Raw genomic sequence first — 17,592 nt, forward strand, 5'->3', positions numbered from 1 at the left:
ATGTCTGTGCGTGGTATGCACGGCGCAGACAAAAAAGGCCATGCAGATCTGCAAACAAAAAACAAACACTACCTTAATCAAAAACTATAAATCTTTCTAAGTGTAAATGATCATTTTACACTTAAAAATGGATACCCAATACCATTATTGGGTTTCCGGTTTTTGTTATGGGCTATAGATTGTTTCCGCTTCACAGCCCAGTTTGCGATCGGGCCTTACTCTAGATCAACGGTCTGAAATGAAACACAATTGATCTAGCGTCATATTATATGTATATTATATGTAGAATGTGCAGCATCGTTTAGGGTTTAGGAAAGAAACTGCTGTAATTCGGAGTTGTATTCTTCGATCTCCAATATCGTTAACTGTTCGTACGTTTGAAACAACATGGTGAGTTTCTCGTTTCACAATTCTATCATAATCTGATGCTAAATGCGATATGTATGTATGTGTGATAATGAATTTATCGAACGTTTTAGGGTCTGTCAAACGATTTCGATCTGCTTAATCCCCCAGCTGAGTTAGAGAAGAAGATGCATAAGTTGAAACGTCTGGTCCAGTCACCAAACTCTTTCTTCATGGTATCTAGGCTTCTTTTACTTTTTTATATACAAAACCCTAATTTGTATCTAATAACTTATAATTTTGCAATTACAGGACGTCAAGTGCCAGGGTTGTTTCAACATGTGAGTTTTGATCTTATTTTTGTTGTATTTTCTTTCAATTCGTGTTTACCCCTTTTTGATCTCTTTTGATGTTGGTGCAGCACAACTGTATTTAGCCACTCTCAAACCGTGGTGGTATGCGGAAACTGTCAGACGGTGTTATGCCAGCCGACCGGTGGTCGTGCCAGACTCACTGAAGGATGCTCTTTCCGGCGGAAGGGCGATTGATCATGGAAGCGTTTTTGCTTTATTATGGATAATCAGAAACTATTTGGGTTACGAAATCTTTTGATAGGTTTTTATGTTAGATTTGAGATCACAAAACTTGCGATAGCTTTTGATTGATAAATTATCTATGTAATTGGTTTTGAAGTTTTGGAAATTTTTATATTATCGTTTGTTTCTATAAAATATCCTTGTTTTATTTCTTGATTCCTTCCTCAAACAAGCTTTTGTTTTGTTAATTGTGGGGCATTTTCAATCTTTCTTTTGACTGTGTTGATGTCTATCTTGTTTCATGAGTTAAATTTACAAATATAAATCGTGGTTAACAACTTCATATGTATGATTCATGTGTTGATCTTAAAGAAATAAGTCATATGTTATGCAATAAGCCGATCATGGTGGTCGTTACTGTATTTTCAATGATCCATTAGGCCATCTCGTATGCCAAGAAGGACACTAACCATTATAGTGTAAACCATCTCACTAATTAGTGGTAGCCTAATACTTTTAATTCTCTCACTAACTTTCTTTATCTCTCTCTACAATGAAAAAATATATATTTTTTATTTAAAAATAAAAAATAAGAAGATTATAGTGGTGGGTATATAGTGGTTGTGTATGGTGATGATGTGACATCACCGTTAAAATGGTTATTGATGAGTATAAAAGATGGTTTTAAACATATAATCTAAATAAATAAACAAGTAAAATAATTGAATTAAATTTAAATACTTAAAAATTAAAAGGAAACTTGCATTAATAAATTGATATGTATTTATTATTAAATTTATTACATTTAGATATTATATAAAATTTAATAAAATGGAAAAAAAAATCATAAAATAACAAGTGGAAAAAACAATAAAAATCTTTAAAAAATGATATTTGTCAAATGTAATGAAAATATGATATTTGTCAAAAATAGTTTTCATTTATTAGGATATGAAGATGAAAAGAAATGTGAGAAGACTAGAACTTGAGATATGTTAAGCATAATGCATGTGTCTTACCAACGAACAAAATATATATGATCTTTTTTTTTTTTGAAAGGGAACTTCCCTAACGAGGGTTTCCGGACCAGCTTTCGCGCACCGACTAATCCCCCGCTGCAAACATAAAGCTTTGCTTCATGCCCTGGAGTCACTGCAGGCGAACCTCCATGGCCACAAGGGAAATATATATGATCTTGTAAATCTCTTTTAAGTATTCTATTGTAATTTCATTATTTATCATTTTTTAAATAAAACGATGTAGCCAAAAAAATATATTTAATCAATATAAATAGAGATAAAAAAAAGCAAATAAGGTTAACATGTTCAAAGAAAAAAAAAAAAAAAAAAAAAAAAAAAAACTGTTTAGAATACGTTTGGTTTGCGGGAAATGATTGGAATTCGAGGAAAAATGATTTTAATTCTTGCGCTTGGTTCAACTCAAAGAAGGAAAGGTAATCCTAAATCAGAAAAATAATCCTTCATAAGGCTGTCCGGTGTGGTAGAAGAAAAGACGAGTGAGGCTGAGTTGGAACCCCAGGAGACGCCCCAGGGATGGGTGGTTTGCACGTGGCGTGGTCAATTCACACGAGGAGATCATAGGGTCCCGATTGTTATATTGTAGGCGATTGTTTCACATGACCTATGTTTTTTGCATGCATTCTTTGGTATAGCGGAGTCCAACAATGACCTGAATGTGCTTCAAGCATCTCCGTTATTTAACAATATTTTGCAGGGTAAAGCATCAGCCATGTCATACGTTGTGAATGAAAATTATATAAGTATGGGTATTACCTAGGTAATGAGATAAATACCCAGAGTATGCTACAATGTGAAGTCATATTCATTTCCAGCCGATGAAAAACGAAAATTGTTCAAGTTCTCACAGGAGTCTGCACGGAAGGACATCAAACGAGCGTTTAGAGTCATAAAACAAAGGTGGCACGTAATCAAGCATCCAACACGAACAAGGGGTAGGGCAAAACTAACGACGATGTTGACTGCTTGTGTTATTTTACATAACATGATAATAGAAGAAGAGGGCAGAGTTATATGTTCATATACCGGGAACGATATATTTAATCTACCTGCAGTGATACAAATTGGCAGCCCGACATACTTCTCTGGGGTTTTGGAAATACAAAATCGTGAAGCACATTATAATCTACTTCACGATTTTGCCCGAACACATATGGGGGAGACAACTCCAGGGGGAAATAACGATGAAGACGAAGAGGATGAGGGCGATGATGACAAGGCGAATGCAGATGGTGACGACGAGGCGGATGAGGGTGATGCTGACGATGACGACGACGAGTAGTATTTGTCTATGATTTTTTTTGTTTTTTAATTAAGTAGTGTAATGTTTGATTTGTTATGTTTTATGTTTATTTTAGTAATTTAGGTTCTAAATTTCTATGTTTTTAATTAATGAAATGTGGTTTTATTTTTTGTGTTTTCAAAAAGTTTATTTATGTTATAAATTATATTTTTTATTTAGTACAATGTTACAAAAAACTAAAAAAATAAAAATATTTAATTATGTTATAAATTTTGTTTTTTTTAATATAATGTTACAAAAAATAGAAAAATGTATGTATGTTATAAATTATGTTTTTATTTAATATAATGTTATAAAAAAATAAATATTGTTAGTAACCATTTCCTACATTTAGTGGGTTAGTGGTAAAACAGATGTAATGCATAGATGACATAATTTTTTTCGATGGGTTGGTGGTGACACTCCCCCAACCTAAGTTGGAAACTATATTCCATCAACAAAACCATTCTAAAAACAAAAACCCTATCCCATGTTTTCCTCAAAATCGGACTCAACTTACATCACAACATTAAGGGTGTTTGAGATTACTTTTCAAAAACTTTTTGAACTTTTAGCTTTTCAAAAAAGTAAAAAGTTTAACAAATGGTTGTCAATTCTAAAAATACTTTTAGAATACTTTTTAGCAAGAAGAAAAAATGAGTGATTCAAAATTATGACTTTTTGTAACTTTTGGTTTTTTAATCTTTACAAGATAAAAATTATGATTTTTTTATGACTTTTGATTTTTTAGTCTTTGCTTCCTCAAAAGATAATCCAAATTCCAAACATATTTTAAAACATTCTTTAAAAAAAAACAAAAAGTGCTATTATAAGGAAAAAAAAATTAGGTTAAAAAACAATCCCTAACATCCCCATTGTGCTCGTCTTCTACATTTTTTCATCAAAATCGAATTGCAGGTTCAACCCGTTCTCCATCTCTTCGTCAGGCATGTGTATCAATGCAACTCGTAATCCTGATTTCTCTCGCTGTCTCTCTCTGCACTCTCTCTCTCTCTCCCTCGTAAAATATCAACCTTCTGCTGATTCTACCCACTGTTTCCTTGTTGTGAAAAGTCGATTTCAGGAAAAACTTGGAAACCCGTAAAAAAAAGAAGAAGGTAAAACTAGAAAATGAGGCCGCAGCATAGCCTCATGAGTTCTCTCTCGAAGAAAGAATAGTGCTAAATGTTCGTATATCAGCGCATCGTGGTACACCAATGATCGATCATAAGGTGCTATTTTGAAATTCTTAATCCTGAGGTTCAATGGTGTTTAATTTCGTACGTAGAAAATTTTTAGTCCATGCGAGGCCTCATATCAACCACGAACTGCGCTGCTATGGCTTCTTATCCTCTTCCTCGTCCAAGTCGTCCCCATTTACAACCAAAACATCAGGTTCCTTATATCAACACTCATCTACAATCACTTACCTCATCAGTTCATGTGGGGTTTCTCCCGAATCTGCAATTCTAGTCTCCAGACATCTAGATCTATCAAAATCCTCAAACACGGCAGACTCTGTTCTGGCCTTTCTCGACCACTACGGGTTCACCAAATCGCAAATTTCAAAGGTGATTTATACGCTCCCCAAACTCCTATTATCCGATCCTGAAACGACCTTTTTGCCTAGTTCCCAGACTTTGAATTCATTAGGTCTTTCAAATACCGATATTGCTGCAATTGTAGCCGCTAGACCGAAAGGTATTTTGGCTAAAAAGCTGCAAGATACAGCCATTCCATGTTTTAACTACTTAAAAAGCATTTTAGGGTCCGATGATAAAGTTACCAGTTGCATTAAGCGCTTCCCTCTTGCTTTAACTTACGATTTAAAAGTCTATGCTGCTGAAAACATTCAACTTCTACTTGATACAGGGGTTCCTAAACTTAGAATAGCATCAATGTTAGCGCAACAACCTAGAACTTTCTTTACAACTGCTGATAGATTTAAAAAGGTTGTTGGGGATGTGAAGGAAATGGGGTTTGACCCTTCAAAATCTAGATTTCTTTGGGCGATTCATGTTATTAGGTCAATGAGCAAATCCACATGGGATAAGAAGGTGGAGCTTTATAAGAAATGAGGTTGGTCTGAAGATGAGATATTTGTGGCTTTTGAGAAGTATCCAGGGTGTATGATGGCTTCACCTGATAAAATTTCAAGAATCTTCGATTTTCTTGTGAATACGATGGGGTGGGAAAGAAGCTACATTGTTCAATGGCCAATAGTTATTTGTTTTAGCTTAGAGAAGAGGATTATTCCTAGGTGTTTGGTTTATCAGTATTTAGCAGAGAAAGGATTGATTGAGGAGAAAGATGGTTTTTGCTTCAATAAGTGGTTGATGTATTCAGAAAGCAAGTTTCTCAAATGGCTTGTGAAGAGGTATGAAGAGGAAGCCCCAGAACTGTTGAAACTGTATCAGAAGCATTTGGATGAGGCAAATTGACTGATCTCTTTGTGTACTTATTCATCAAAACAGAAATGTAGTTGACTTTTTAGATTGAAATTAGAAATTTTGATAACAATTCCATACAGGTTCTATAATCCAAATGAAGTTGGGGGTATCCATGGTTTTCTTGATTGTGATCAATATGCTTTTTCTTTTTGCAAATTGATATATATATATATATATATATATATATATATATATATATATAGAGAGAGAGAGAGAGAGAGAGAGAGAGAGGTAAGAAGTTTTTTTTCTACATATTTTTTTCGCGAACAAACAAAATGAATCATTAGATGATTCACAAGAAAAAATTCTAAAAAAAAATCTCGATGATTCATTTATATAATGATTTTGTTGTTATTCATTAAAATTGTCATAAAAGTGGATTTTTTCTTAATTTACTTAAAAATGAATCATATGAATGTTTTTTTAAGAATTTTTTCTTGTGAATCATCTAGTGATTCATTTTTTTTTTGTTCGTCAAAAAAATATGTAGAAAAAAAACTTCTTACCTTCCTACCAAAAAAAATTTCTTACCGGATATATATATATATATATATATATATATATATATATATGATGTGAATCAAAACTTAGAAGTGGGTTCACGATTGAAGTGTTGTTCTTTGCTACAGGTCAATTGAACATAATGGTGAGAATGAGATGGCTTAAATGGTTAGGCAAAGTGACTTGCTATGGGGACAAGTTGGAGAGGCGATTAGTATACAATGGGGTAGTAACTCATCTTTAAAGGTTGCATACGCTTACGATGTCTCCAACCTCGCTCACTAATTGTTTATCCTTGATAGACAAATTTCTATCAATGAGTTGTTCATTATTCTCGGTTAGGATAAATAACCACGGGGAGTCCTCTTTGAAACAACAGAAAGTACAAGGATTGTGGGACTGTTTTACCGAAGTTTTTTGGATTCCTACGGGAGTGATTTCACCAGGTGTTCATGGCCTGTGTTCAGAAAATGCTCTGCATCAACTCAAGACTTTCTTACTATATGAACAAATGAACATGAAGGAACAAGTCGATAAAAAACTAAGAGGTGTTAGTAATATGGTGGAATTTAGATTCCATCGCCGGATGTTTGTTCCCATGCACATTCATCAAGAAATTGCTGCTAAGGGACCTTTTCAAAATGTGGAGAAAGTGAGAACTATAGCATACACGTTGGACTTCTCTTTCTTTTTCAAGATGCATTTGCTCAGTTTTGTTTCATTGCTTAAAAAAACTAGGAGTTCTTTCTTTGCACAAGTTTGGTTATCAAAACGGGAATTGAGTGCTTCAGATTGGAGGATTCCTATCATTTTTCTTGTTTCCTGTTCTATCATTGCTCGCTGGGAACAAGTTGATTGGTGGTTATCTTGGTGGAAAGGGCGACTGGCTGAAGATGCTACAGGGGAGGAAGCATGGGCAATTCAGATCCAATTTCTTGAGGACAAGACTTTTTGGAAGGGGGGAGTAATGATACGAAATGAGTATTGCTGGGCCCAAATACCATTTAAGCAAGAATTTTATAGGTTTTGTTTAGAAGGCCCAATAAAGGGCAAAACAGGAAATTCACATAGGTGGGCTAGTATTATAATAAATAGAGAGAAAGGTCACAGTAGGGGGATGTCTAGAAATTTGATAGTGGAATACGATTTGTATTGGCTCTTAAGCTTTCTGCTTAGAGAGAGGGAGATTCGCTGGGCAATCTTTTAGATTGTGTTATCATTTAATCAATTAGTATATTTCATCATCTTCTTTCTTTCATTCCGTTTGCTCATATTTCATCAAACCCTAATTTCTATTCTTCATTATGTGGCTAATATTAGGTATAGAACTCTCAAAACTACGTAGTTGTAAATGAAAATCTCATAATCATTAGATATCTTTGATGTAATTATATCCCTAAAATCTATTATTTCCTAAATTAAAGCCCACCAATCCTCTCCTAACTATCACTACACCAGAAAGAAACCTAAAACAAAAACTACAGAAAACTAATAAATTCAATAAAACCTTGTGATGCTATTTCAAATCAATAATGGTTGACCATTGTTTGCATCAATGACTATTTTATTATTATTTGGAGTTAACAAATAATAAATAATTCTATATTGCACTAAATGAGATATTGATTTCGATACAAACTCATTAGTTCTTATTCGCATATTCAAGTATAGTGGAATTGTTGCATAATACGTCATTATTTGTGATAAATTTTAGCTTGCTGCGGTGTTCATTTAATCAAATGCAGTAGAGTTGATTTTGATGAAAAATAAGAAAAACGCGAGAAAAAGTGTTACTAAAATCCAAGAAATAGAAAACCTAAATATTACCGATAAATATTTGAAGTAATTTTAATAAAACTACGTAGTTTTAGGTGGTTCTTTATCCATCATTATATACATTACAACCATATATTCACTTTTATATATATATATATATATATATATATATATATATATATATATATATATATATATATATATATATATATATATATATATATATATATATATATATATATATAACGGAAATGAAACTTCCTAAATTTGATTATTATACTTGTTATAACACAAAACGAATATTGAAGTATACAAGAGTAAATGGTGTTATAGATACTAATCCTTGGAGTTTATTTGCCAAATTTTATGAATAACTGTTGTCTAAATGTGACAACTGTCAATTTTGGGTCAAACAAAATCAACCAGATCAACTCGACTAGTATTAGGATTTTAGGATAAGCACTATGTTTCCTAATGTTCATAATGTACAACTTACAGGTATTACTACAAAATACATTTCTTTTTACCAATTATCAAATATAAACCCTAATTAGGGTTTGTAACGTAACAACTCGATAATTCAGATATATATATTATTGAGTTTAGGTCATTTTTTGTCACTTAACTTTTGGTTTTGTGCTCATTAGGTCACTTAACTCTTTTTAAGTTTTAAAATGTCATCAAACTTTTGACATTATGCTCATTTGGTCACTTAACTTTTGGTTTGGTCACATTTAGTCACCTAACTTTTAAAATTGTGCTCATTTAGTCACTAAACTTTTAAATTTTTTCAAAATTTTAGTGACTAAATGAGCACAATTTTAAAAGTTAGGTGACTAAATGAGCACAATTTTAAAAGTTAGGTGACTAAATGAGCACAAATTCAAAAGTTAAGTGACCAAACCAAAAGTTAGGTGACTAAATGAATACAAAGTAAAATTTTTGATGACTTTTAAAAATTAAAAAGAGTTAAGTGACCAAATGAACACAAAACCAAAAGTTAAGTGACCAAAAATAACATTAACCCTATATTATTTGGGAATAAATAATATTTATAACACAATGTAGTACAGTACGTAAACCTAACACTATGGGGCAAGATCATAGCAAATGCTACAAACACAAACTTTTGGTGAAGTCATCACCAAATACGACAAAATCTATACTCGTCTAAACACAATTTTTAACGAAACGAAATTGGAAGTTCAACCTAACTTTCATATAATGTATTATTATTTTGATAATAATGCTTGTTGTAATAATTTGAATTTTTATAATTCAAATTAGATATTTTATACATCCTTTATATCATATTTATTTTATAAAACACCACCATTTTTATAAAAGTATCAAGAATTTATAAAGGGTTAACTTTTTTTTTTTAATAAAAAGTCACTAATTAATACAATGTTCCCCATCATAAACAAGCCACCTTTATGCACTTACACTAACCCTAGAGTAGTAAACCTTTAGACTAATCTTTGTCCCATACCACCCCCCATAACCCACCCTACCCACCCCTTACCCATCTTCCCCCTCTCTCTATTAGTTGCGGCCGGAAGGCCTTCTTCCTGTTGGATTAGGTGTCTAAGCACATAAATATAATTGATATTGACTTGATTTGATAGTAGCAATGTCCTTTTGGGTTGCCTTCAAACCTAACAATTGAATAGGATAACTGTTATAGAGAGAAAAATGACTTATTCCCATTAATTTATTACTTGGTTAATAAATTAATTTGAAATCAAGATAAATGATTTATTAATGTATTATGGATATAATATATTAATTAGAAATCATATTGTTTAATTAATATTTAATGAGAAATTAATTTGGAATTAATTTTGGGATTAAATTAATTAATTGAAACTGCAGGGACTAAACGTGACAATGTTAAATAGTTAAGCATTGAGCATTCTAAAACCTCCCTAGGGTGGGGGTGGGGGGGGGGGGGGGGGTGGGGGGGACGAATCCTATGGTATTCTTAGGGTTTCCTTGGGCTCTAAGGGTGCCTTGAATGCCTTAGACAAGAAGTTAAGGGATTAGGGTTATCTTGGATACACCTACCTAATTCATTTATAACTGAAAAGAACCGGATAAACCGTATTATGATTATATAACTCAAGGTTGTCAAGATCCGGATCTTACATGTGATCGTTTTTGGGTTTGCAAGATCGGGATTGGGATCCTAAGATCCCACAAAATAAAATATATTTTTAATTTATAATTTAACATGAAAAATATTTCAACCATTTAATTTTTCGTTCAAAAAATTATAAAAACTTCAAAATATTAGTCATAAGTCACAAAACAAAATAATAAACAGTAAATTGGTAAATGGTAAAACACATAAAGTGGTAAACATAATTTTCATTTGCAAAAAAAAAAGGGAGGAAGGTAGGATCGGATTGGATATCGATCTTACGATCCTACCCAAAATACGTCCATTACGATCTGAATCGTTTTTCATACCTAGGATCCTGGGATCGTACTACGATCAAGATTGTGATTTTGACAACCATTGTATAACCTGAATAACCCAAGTAATATTTACAATGTGATTATAAATATTGTATTTTGTATGACTTTTGTAACTTATAATTTCATAACAAATCTTTTAAAGAAACAAACTTGTTAATTAAAAATAATACAAAGTATATATAATTGTTTTAAATGTGCAAAAAGAGTTAGACTTTGTGTTTGTACAAATCATATATTTCTCCAAAAAAAACGATGTGCCATCGATTTTGTTGACTTCGATACTATGTCAGTCTTCACATTGAATTTCTCGAGAAATCCAACCATAGCTCTACAAATGTTGAAATTTTCTTTTACAGGGGTCAAAACATCTCGAACATATGTAGGATCTATTATAATAAAGTAAATGTTGTTATTATTATTATTTTTGTAATAAAAAAAAAAAAAAAAAAAAAAAAAAAAAAAACTGCTTTAATACCCCTAACTTAGGAGCTTGTATGCCATTGAATATACAACCAAATAATGCATTTAAATAGTGTAAACTGTAGATTAAACTGTAAACTACAACCAGAAAAAAAAATCGGACTAATCAGACAAATAACGAAGACGTTATGACACTTCAAAGTTGGCTAAAAATTTGCAAACATGTTGAACCAGAAAAACTCAGCTTTAATACCCCATGTTTAGAGGCTTGTATCTCACTGAATATACAACCAAATAACACATTTAAATAGTCTAAACTATAGCTTAAATTGTGAACTACAAACATGAAAAACAATCGGGATAATGAAACAAATAACAAAGACATTATGACACTTCAAAGTTGGCTAAAAATTTGGAAACATGATGTAACAAAAAAAAAACTCAACTTTAATGCCCCATGTTTAGGGGTATGTATCTCACAAAATATTCAATCAAATAACGCATTTAAATAGTGTAAACTTTAGTTTAAATTGTGAACTACAAGCTGGAAAAAAATCGGGCTAATCGGACAAATAACAAAGACGTTATGACACTTCAAAGTTAGCTAAAAATTTACAAACATGCTAAAACAGAAAATAAAAATTATGACTTTTCAAATTTGGTTCGGTCCTTTTGGCCCGAATAAACTCTTATTCGGGTAACCCGGACCAAATAACTCGAAAACCGAATAATCTTCATATAGATACCCGAAAAACGAATCGAATTGTTTATTCGGATCTAATTCGGTTCGGTTCGGTCTAAGTTTCGGTTCGGTTCAGATTTTCGGACGAAATTCTCAACCTAGATGAGACTTAGTTGGGGACCTCAAAACCGCTGAAGATGCTGTTAATAATAAAAAGAATATAGTTGAGGCACTATTTTGTAACTTCATCAACCGATAACACAAGAACACGCCGTCTAAATTGGAGTGCTTTGGCCTCGAGGAAGTTGACCTGTGCTGAAAAACTGCTTTCAGTTTCTACTGTGGAAGGATGGCCGGAGTTGACGCATCGGAATCGATTCACCCTTTCATACCTGCAGATCTCATTCTGCAGGATTATGTGCCGATTATACTCTCTCAATCTACAATTCTCAGTGTTTATGGCTGCGCTTCCCTCCTTGTCGTCTCCTTCGTCTGGATCCTCGCCGGTACTCATCTAAATTCTGATAGTTTCACTTTAAATCACTACTTAATCTGTTACTTATACTGCATTTCTGAATTCACCAACAGTTTTCTGTATTCACACACAATTGTTGCTTAACCTCTGGTCATTCATTTGTACTCTGTCGTTTTTTCGGTTTATATCTGATAAATCATGCACACATATCGTTTTATTTTAAGTTTAAGATCCAGAAAACTTTTGAAGTCGATAGGCAAGCTGTTTGGCATCCGGTCAGTAATGTAGATTTTGTTTTGTGAATACAAAACGTGTTAGCAGCTTAAATTTCATGGCGAATCGCATTAATCTGGATCTATGACATACACATTTAATAACATACCAATCGAATCAGAAAGAATACTCCGACCATTGGATAATCGTTTTGGTTTTAACTACTTCCATTCACAGTGCATTTTTGTTTATTTACAGGATCTGCTTAAACCTAAAAAGTTCCACCATCTCACTGAATCATGACCTCTCTCTCATACACAGAGGGTCTTCTTTAACCTAAAAGCTCTGATGCAAGTTTTGTTTGAATGTGATAAACAGGGCGATTTCCTAGAATAACAAAACTTGACAAAGTTCTAATGTGCTGGTGGGTTTTCACTGGGCTCACCCACATGATCCTCGAGGGTTACTTTGTTTTCACTCCAGAGTTTTTCAAGCAGACGTCTCCCACTTACCTTGCAGAAGTTTGTATGTGCTTGCTAACACCTTCTGCATCAAAATTTGTTATAACTAACAAATTAAAATATTTCTTGTTTATTTACATATGATATGACAGGGAAAGAATACAGCAAAGGTGACTCCAGATACGTTGGAAGAGATTCTGCAGTAGTTGCCATTGAAGGAATCACAGCTGTTCTTGAGGGTCCAGCTTGCATTCTAGCTGCGTATGTCTACTTTTTCATCATCATTTTTGTTAATTAATAGTATCTGCGATTCTTGTTAATTTGGTGAATGTTGAACAGGTATGCTATAGCAACAAGAAAGTCATATAGTCATATTCTTCAAATAGCTATTGCTCTTGGACAACTGTATGGGACAGCTGTCTATTTCGTAACTTCATATTTAGAAGGTGATAACTTTGCTGCAAGTCCGTTTTACTACTATTCTTATTACATCTTTGCAAATTCATTTTGGGTTTGGATACCTTCACTGATTGTCATCCGATCATGGAAGAAGATATGTGCTGCTGTAGACAACAACACACAAGAACACAAAAAGACCAAAAGGCGCTAGTTAAAACTGCTCCCTTATTGTTATTGTTATAATTTATGTTTATTTTGGAAGTGTTTGTTTAATCAACAACTTTGAGAAAATTAATCTAATCTTGGCTTTATTTTGGGTTAAGTACTTATTGTTGACAAATACATGGTTGTTTTTTTCTTAATTAAGATGACTTAATATATCAAGACACTAATATTTTTCCTATTTTCCTTTCCTTTTCCTCTCAACTCCTCTAAGATTAAAATTGATGAATATGGCAAGATTTGTTTTGGGAAATATATTGGTAAAAGAGTCATTTAAGTGTTACGACTATGCATAGAACAGTTTGATTCTTGACTGAAGAAGTTATAATTTTAATATCTTTTGACTACCAAGTAAATGACATTAGTATTTAGTTTTTAGATTGTCTTCTTTCAACATATTCAAAATTAAATGACTTTTTTCTCAAATTTTGATTGTGTCCATGGCTATGTCTAAGGATATTCAAGGTTAACTTGAATATAAATCGAAATAACAGCCTAAGAGGTGTATTTCAAAAATAATGAATTTGATAATTAATATTCAAATGAGGATAATCTTTAAAAGAGGTAAAATGAGAATTTAAAATTTGGAGTTTCAGTAAATGTTGTCAAATAGAACTAGCAAAATATATAAAAAAAACAAAATGGTTTTCAATTAAGTACATATTACAAGTTAGAATAAAAATTATTACAAGTTAAATAATATTGCATACATATTACAAGTTAAAATAAAAATTATTCTGTTCAAAATACTATTTATAAATTTTAATCCAACCTCCCATCTACCCAAAAAAAAGCATCATTTTCTTGATGGACATACACATACCTAACGGCTTAACATGCACCAAGCATGATAAATTTCCGCAACAATTGAACAAATTTGTTAAGTCACTCCTTGAAAGTACCATACTTTCTATTTGAAGTACCAATAACCAATTTTCACCATCTATTTTAAAAATATATTGGTGAAACTGATTATCAATCATTACATAAATATTAACGAAAATGATTATGCTCCATAAGGCCACGATTTTGCTTATTCAACATTTACTCATAAATTTCAAACTATTTATAGAATCAAGGGCTATTTATTTATTCAAAATTGATTATGCTCCATAAGTCCATGATTTTGCTTGTGCATTCACATAGGATGAGTTGTGATTGATTTGAGACACTCATAGATATTCACATTGGGATAAATTCACATAGGTGGTTAGCTACCCCTTGTATAGTGTTTGTGTGATGGTTCACATGTCACCTATCTTTGAAATATGAACATGCATTGAAAATGTATTAAGTAGAGTTGGCTTCAAACTACTCAAAGCATGAGAAAACATAAATTATTACACAGACCTAAGATTTTACTAACATAGGATAATAAGAGAACAACAATTGTTGATTGTGTTTCTTGCACAAGAGTAGAAGAAGATGAAAGCCTTCTTTGTCTGATAGACCCGTGATCCAGATTAAAATAGGATCAATAACTCACCCTGATAACTTTGATTAACTTTAATGAAGAAGCTATCTACAAGAAGAACGAAAATGATAGAGGAGTTTACGTTACCATTACACAAAATGCATCACTACATACCCATCATTTTTATTTTCACAACAAAATCCGTGACAAAATTACATATATCGACATCTTCACATATGAGACAGATGGACATCACAAAATTACCATACACTCTACTCCTTTCATCCCATATGGCATACAAGTCTATTGTTTATATGAGCACTAATAAAAGCATCCAGATTACCATTTAAAACAAAATTTGGATCCGCCAATTGAATACCCGTTTTTACATCTTGAACAAGCTTGTATGGCCTAAACACATACCTTCGTGTTTCTTCATCCCACATGTCCATAACACCTTCTTTCTTGATTTCATTTATACTTTTTACTTCTTCATCTTTCAATATTACTAGGAGTTTCGCCTTTAACCTATTAAGAGCCTTCATCTTGTTGGAAAAATCGTTCCTTTCCCCTACAACATATCAAAAGAAACAATCCCTTAACTCGGAAAGAACGTATTAATAAACAAAGTAAGAAAAACTATTGCTTTTATTCGTGAAAATTAATATTCGATTTAATTTTAAAATTTCTAAAACGTATATTAGCTAACCTGATGAATGGACAGTCAAGCCAGTTGGAGAATGTTGAATTTGAACCATTCGCCTTTTTTGACCTTCATCATCTTCACATAATGATAAATAGCTGATCTTCAAATCTTTCTCATCAATAATCAATTCAGGAGTTTCTTCAAGAAACAGAGGTACCACATCAATGGCAGCCGAGCTAACCTGCAAAGTACAAAAGGCAAATAAATTAGACAATTCATTAAAAAAAAAAAAATCTATCTTTTGATGAAATATATATAATATAAACCACCTCAGATAAGGATTCAGGGTGAGAGGTTATCATTCGATGAGTACCCTTTTCCCCTAAAAAGTACCCATAAGCATATTTGTATTCAAACTCGATAATTGCAGATTTGATACCCCCTCCTTTTGACATACATTTCTTCTCTATTATCCTTCCCTTTAAACCTTGCTTTTTAGCCCATTTCATATACATTCCAACAAGTTGCTCTGCCCATATCTGTTTCAAAATTTTCAGAAATTAGTTTCATAACTTTTTGTAAAAATAAACACAAATACATCTTTTGCTTGAAATACGATTGATGAACCTCAGATCGGATGCCTTCAGATCCTGCTTCTATGATAATACAAGCTCCCTCAAATTCATATTGCCCTTTAAGAAGTTTGGACATTTCATATTTATCCAAGAACTTGCTCACATCTACAGACGTTGTATACGCTTGTTTAAGAAGTGCGTAATTTATAATGTCCATCTCAGCCAACTCTGTTATTAGCTTCGCTTCTTCAACCTAAATAAACCACAATTCACAATATAATCTTGTAAATTACAAGATGTGGGATTTCATGATAAGAGTAAATTACCAGGATACCCTTGGTTTAGAGCATTACCTTGTATGTGAGGTCTTTGAGAGCATCAACCACTTTAGCACTATCAGCTAACTTAATAAGGATATCACTGGTTTTGGCTAAGTCATCCCATAAATCATACTCGCGAATCATTTCTTCTTGTTTGATTTGTCGTGCTTCTTCAAATTCCAATGCAGTTAGACCTAATAATTCAGCACGATTAACTGAATCTTCTATCTTCTTTCTCAATGAGAACATACCTGCACAAACCACAAATCACCCATATACATCCATAAAAAATTTATAGTGAAGGTATATAGGATTTGCAGTTTAGCAACCAACTCAAAAATATTTATGAAGACATTGAAATTTCCTAACAAATGCTACAGTTAGAATGTTCTTGGTGTTAAATTCGTAAATATAAACATAAATCCAACCTAAAACCTCAAAGGGTACCATTTTACTTTAGTAGGTTCTTGAGTTAAAGAGGAAAAGATGCATTTTCGAAAGAAGAAAAATGAGCTGGCGTTCATTTACAATTACTCTCTGCAACAACTGAGGAACAGAGCACTACAAAGAAGGGTAAGCTGAAAGATAGCAGAGTTTACTTCCCAAATACGAACGCCACATTTAAACTCCTGAATCCTTATTGTGCAATTGCAAAATATAAATGAATTGGCTGCAAATTAGACACTGGTTATCAAAATTATATCAATTTGGTATGTTCTTCCCTAGAAATTCAAAACCAATATCAATTTTCAACTCCGAAAGAGTAAGACTCAAGTCATCGGAAGTAGAAAAATACAGGGTTGTTAGTTTGGAGGGGAATAAGTAGATAGAAGAAGGCAAACCGAGCTGTTTGTAGGATTTGCTGGTGTGAATATCCATGGGTTGAGAAGAAGAAGACAAGGAAGCAGTAGCTGGAGTTAGCACACATCGTCGAATGTTAATTCCGGTGGTGTATCTCCTTCGACTCCAACCGCAATAACGGTGGAAATGTGAAGCAACCGCAGTTTCAGCCGCCATTTTTGGGTACAAAATTGAACTTCTTCCAACATCGAACCCCGAAGGGTTTTGGATAATTGAATACGAACTTTTACTTTCTTTCAAAGATATTAAAGCCGGTAAATATTGTAGGAAAAGGTAAACTCGCGACTCGTGACAATTTGACATGATATAAGGTAAACAAAATCAAATTTGCAAAAATGTCCCTGTGGTTTGCATTTTCCTTTAGATTAGGTCCAATAAATTTTGATTTGCATCCTCATTTGTGGGTTTCATCACGATCGTTAAACTAACATTGTTAAGTGTAAATTTAGTTAATATCCAAATATAATAACTTTATATTACAGTTTTGGTCCATTTG

General features: G+C 32.6%; 3 protein-coding genes and 1 pseudogene across 4 annotated transcripts; 3 read left to right on the forward strand and 1 right to left on the reverse strand.

Moving 5' to 3' along the window:
* Positions 1-268: 268 nt before the first annotated feature.
* Positions 269-1,089, forward strand: LOC145011060 (small ribosomal subunit protein eS27y-like). Its single transcript, XM_078969684.1, has 4 exons — positions 269-390; positions 480-581; positions 658-686; positions 767-1,089. The coding sequence occupies exons 1-4, from the start codon at positions 388-390 to the stop codon at positions 891-893; spliced, it is 261 nt and encodes an 86-aa protein (XP_078825810.1). The 5' UTR covers positions 269-387; the 3' UTR covers positions 894-1,089.
* Positions 1,090-4,067: 2,978 nt separating this feature from the next.
* Positions 4,068-7,395, forward strand: LOC145011387 (transcription termination factor MTERF8, chloroplastic-like; annotated as a pseudogene). The gene is made up of 2 exons (XR_013664094.1): positions 4,068-5,577; positions 6,280-7,395. The product of XR_013664094.1 is annotated as a transcription termination factor MTERF8, chloroplastic-like (transcript).
* Positions 7,396-11,738: 4,343 nt separating this feature from the next.
* On the forward strand, positions 11,739-13,380 carry HYD1 (C-8,7 sterol isomerase). Its single transcript, XM_078966772.1, has 4 exons — positions 11,739-12,016; positions 12,577-12,723; positions 12,812-12,920; positions 12,999-13,380. The coding sequence occupies exons 1-4, from the start codon at positions 11,860-11,862 to the stop codon at positions 13,267-13,269; spliced, it is 684 nt and encodes a 227-aa protein (XP_078822898.1). The 5' UTR covers positions 11,739-11,859; the 3' UTR covers positions 13,270-13,380.
* A 1,463-nt stretch (positions 13,381-14,843) lies between these two features.
* PRFB3 (peptide chain release factor) lies at positions 14,844-17,349 on the reverse strand. Its single transcript, XM_078971758.1, has 6 exons — positions 17,078-17,349; positions 16,269-16,486; positions 15,968-16,168; positions 15,670-15,879; positions 15,404-15,581; positions 14,844-15,265 (listed from the first exon to the last, which is right to left on the reverse strand). The coding sequence occupies exons 1-6, from the start codon at positions 17,250-17,252 to the stop codon at positions 14,976-14,978; spliced, it is 1,272 nt and encodes a 423-aa protein (XP_078827884.1). The 5' UTR covers positions 17,253-17,349; the 3' UTR covers positions 14,844-14,975.
* Positions 17,350-17,592: the final 243 nt, after the last annotated feature.

Source organism: Lactuca saligna, chromosome 8 (assembly GCF_052625555.1).
Source record: "Lactuca saligna cultivar CGN05327 chromosome 8, ASM5262555v1, whole genome shotgun sequence".
NCBI classification, from domain to species: Eukaryota; Viridiplantae; Streptophyta; class Magnoliopsida; order Asterales; family Asteraceae; genus Lactuca; species Lactuca saligna.

Coding starts and splice junctions, on each gene's coding strand:
- LOC145011060 (XM_078969684.1), top strand. Junction 582..657: donor CACCAAACTCTTTCTTCATG/GTATCTAGGCTT, acceptor TTGCAATTACAG/GACGTCAAGTGCCAGGGTTG. Junction 687..766: donor TGCCAGGGTTGTTTCAACAT/GTGAGTTTTGAT, acceptor ATGTTGGTGCAG/CACAACTGTATTTAGCCACT.
- HYD1 (XM_078966772.1), top strand. CDS start 11,860: ATGGCCGGAGTTGACGCATCGGAATCGATTCACCCTTTCATACCTGCA. Junction 12,017..12,576: donor CTTCGTCTGGATCCTCGCCG/GTACTCATCTAA, acceptor TGTGATAAACAG/GGCGATTTCCTAGAATAACA. Junction 12,921..12,998: donor CCAGCTTGCATTCTAGCTGC/GTATGTCTACTT, acceptor AATGTTGAACAG/GTATGCTATAGCAACAAGAA.
- PRFB3 (XM_078971758.1), bottom strand. CDS start 17,252: ATGGCGGCTGAAACTGCGGTTGCTTCACATTTCCACCGTTATTGCGGT. Junction 15,880..15,967: donor CTGAAGGCATCCGATCTGAG/GTTCATCAATCG, acceptor ATTTTGAAACAG/ATATGGGCAGAGCAACTTGT. Junction 15,582..15,669: donor ACCCTGAATCCTTATCTGAG/GTGGTTTATATT, acceptor TGTACTTTGCAG/GTTAGCTCGGCTGCCATTGA.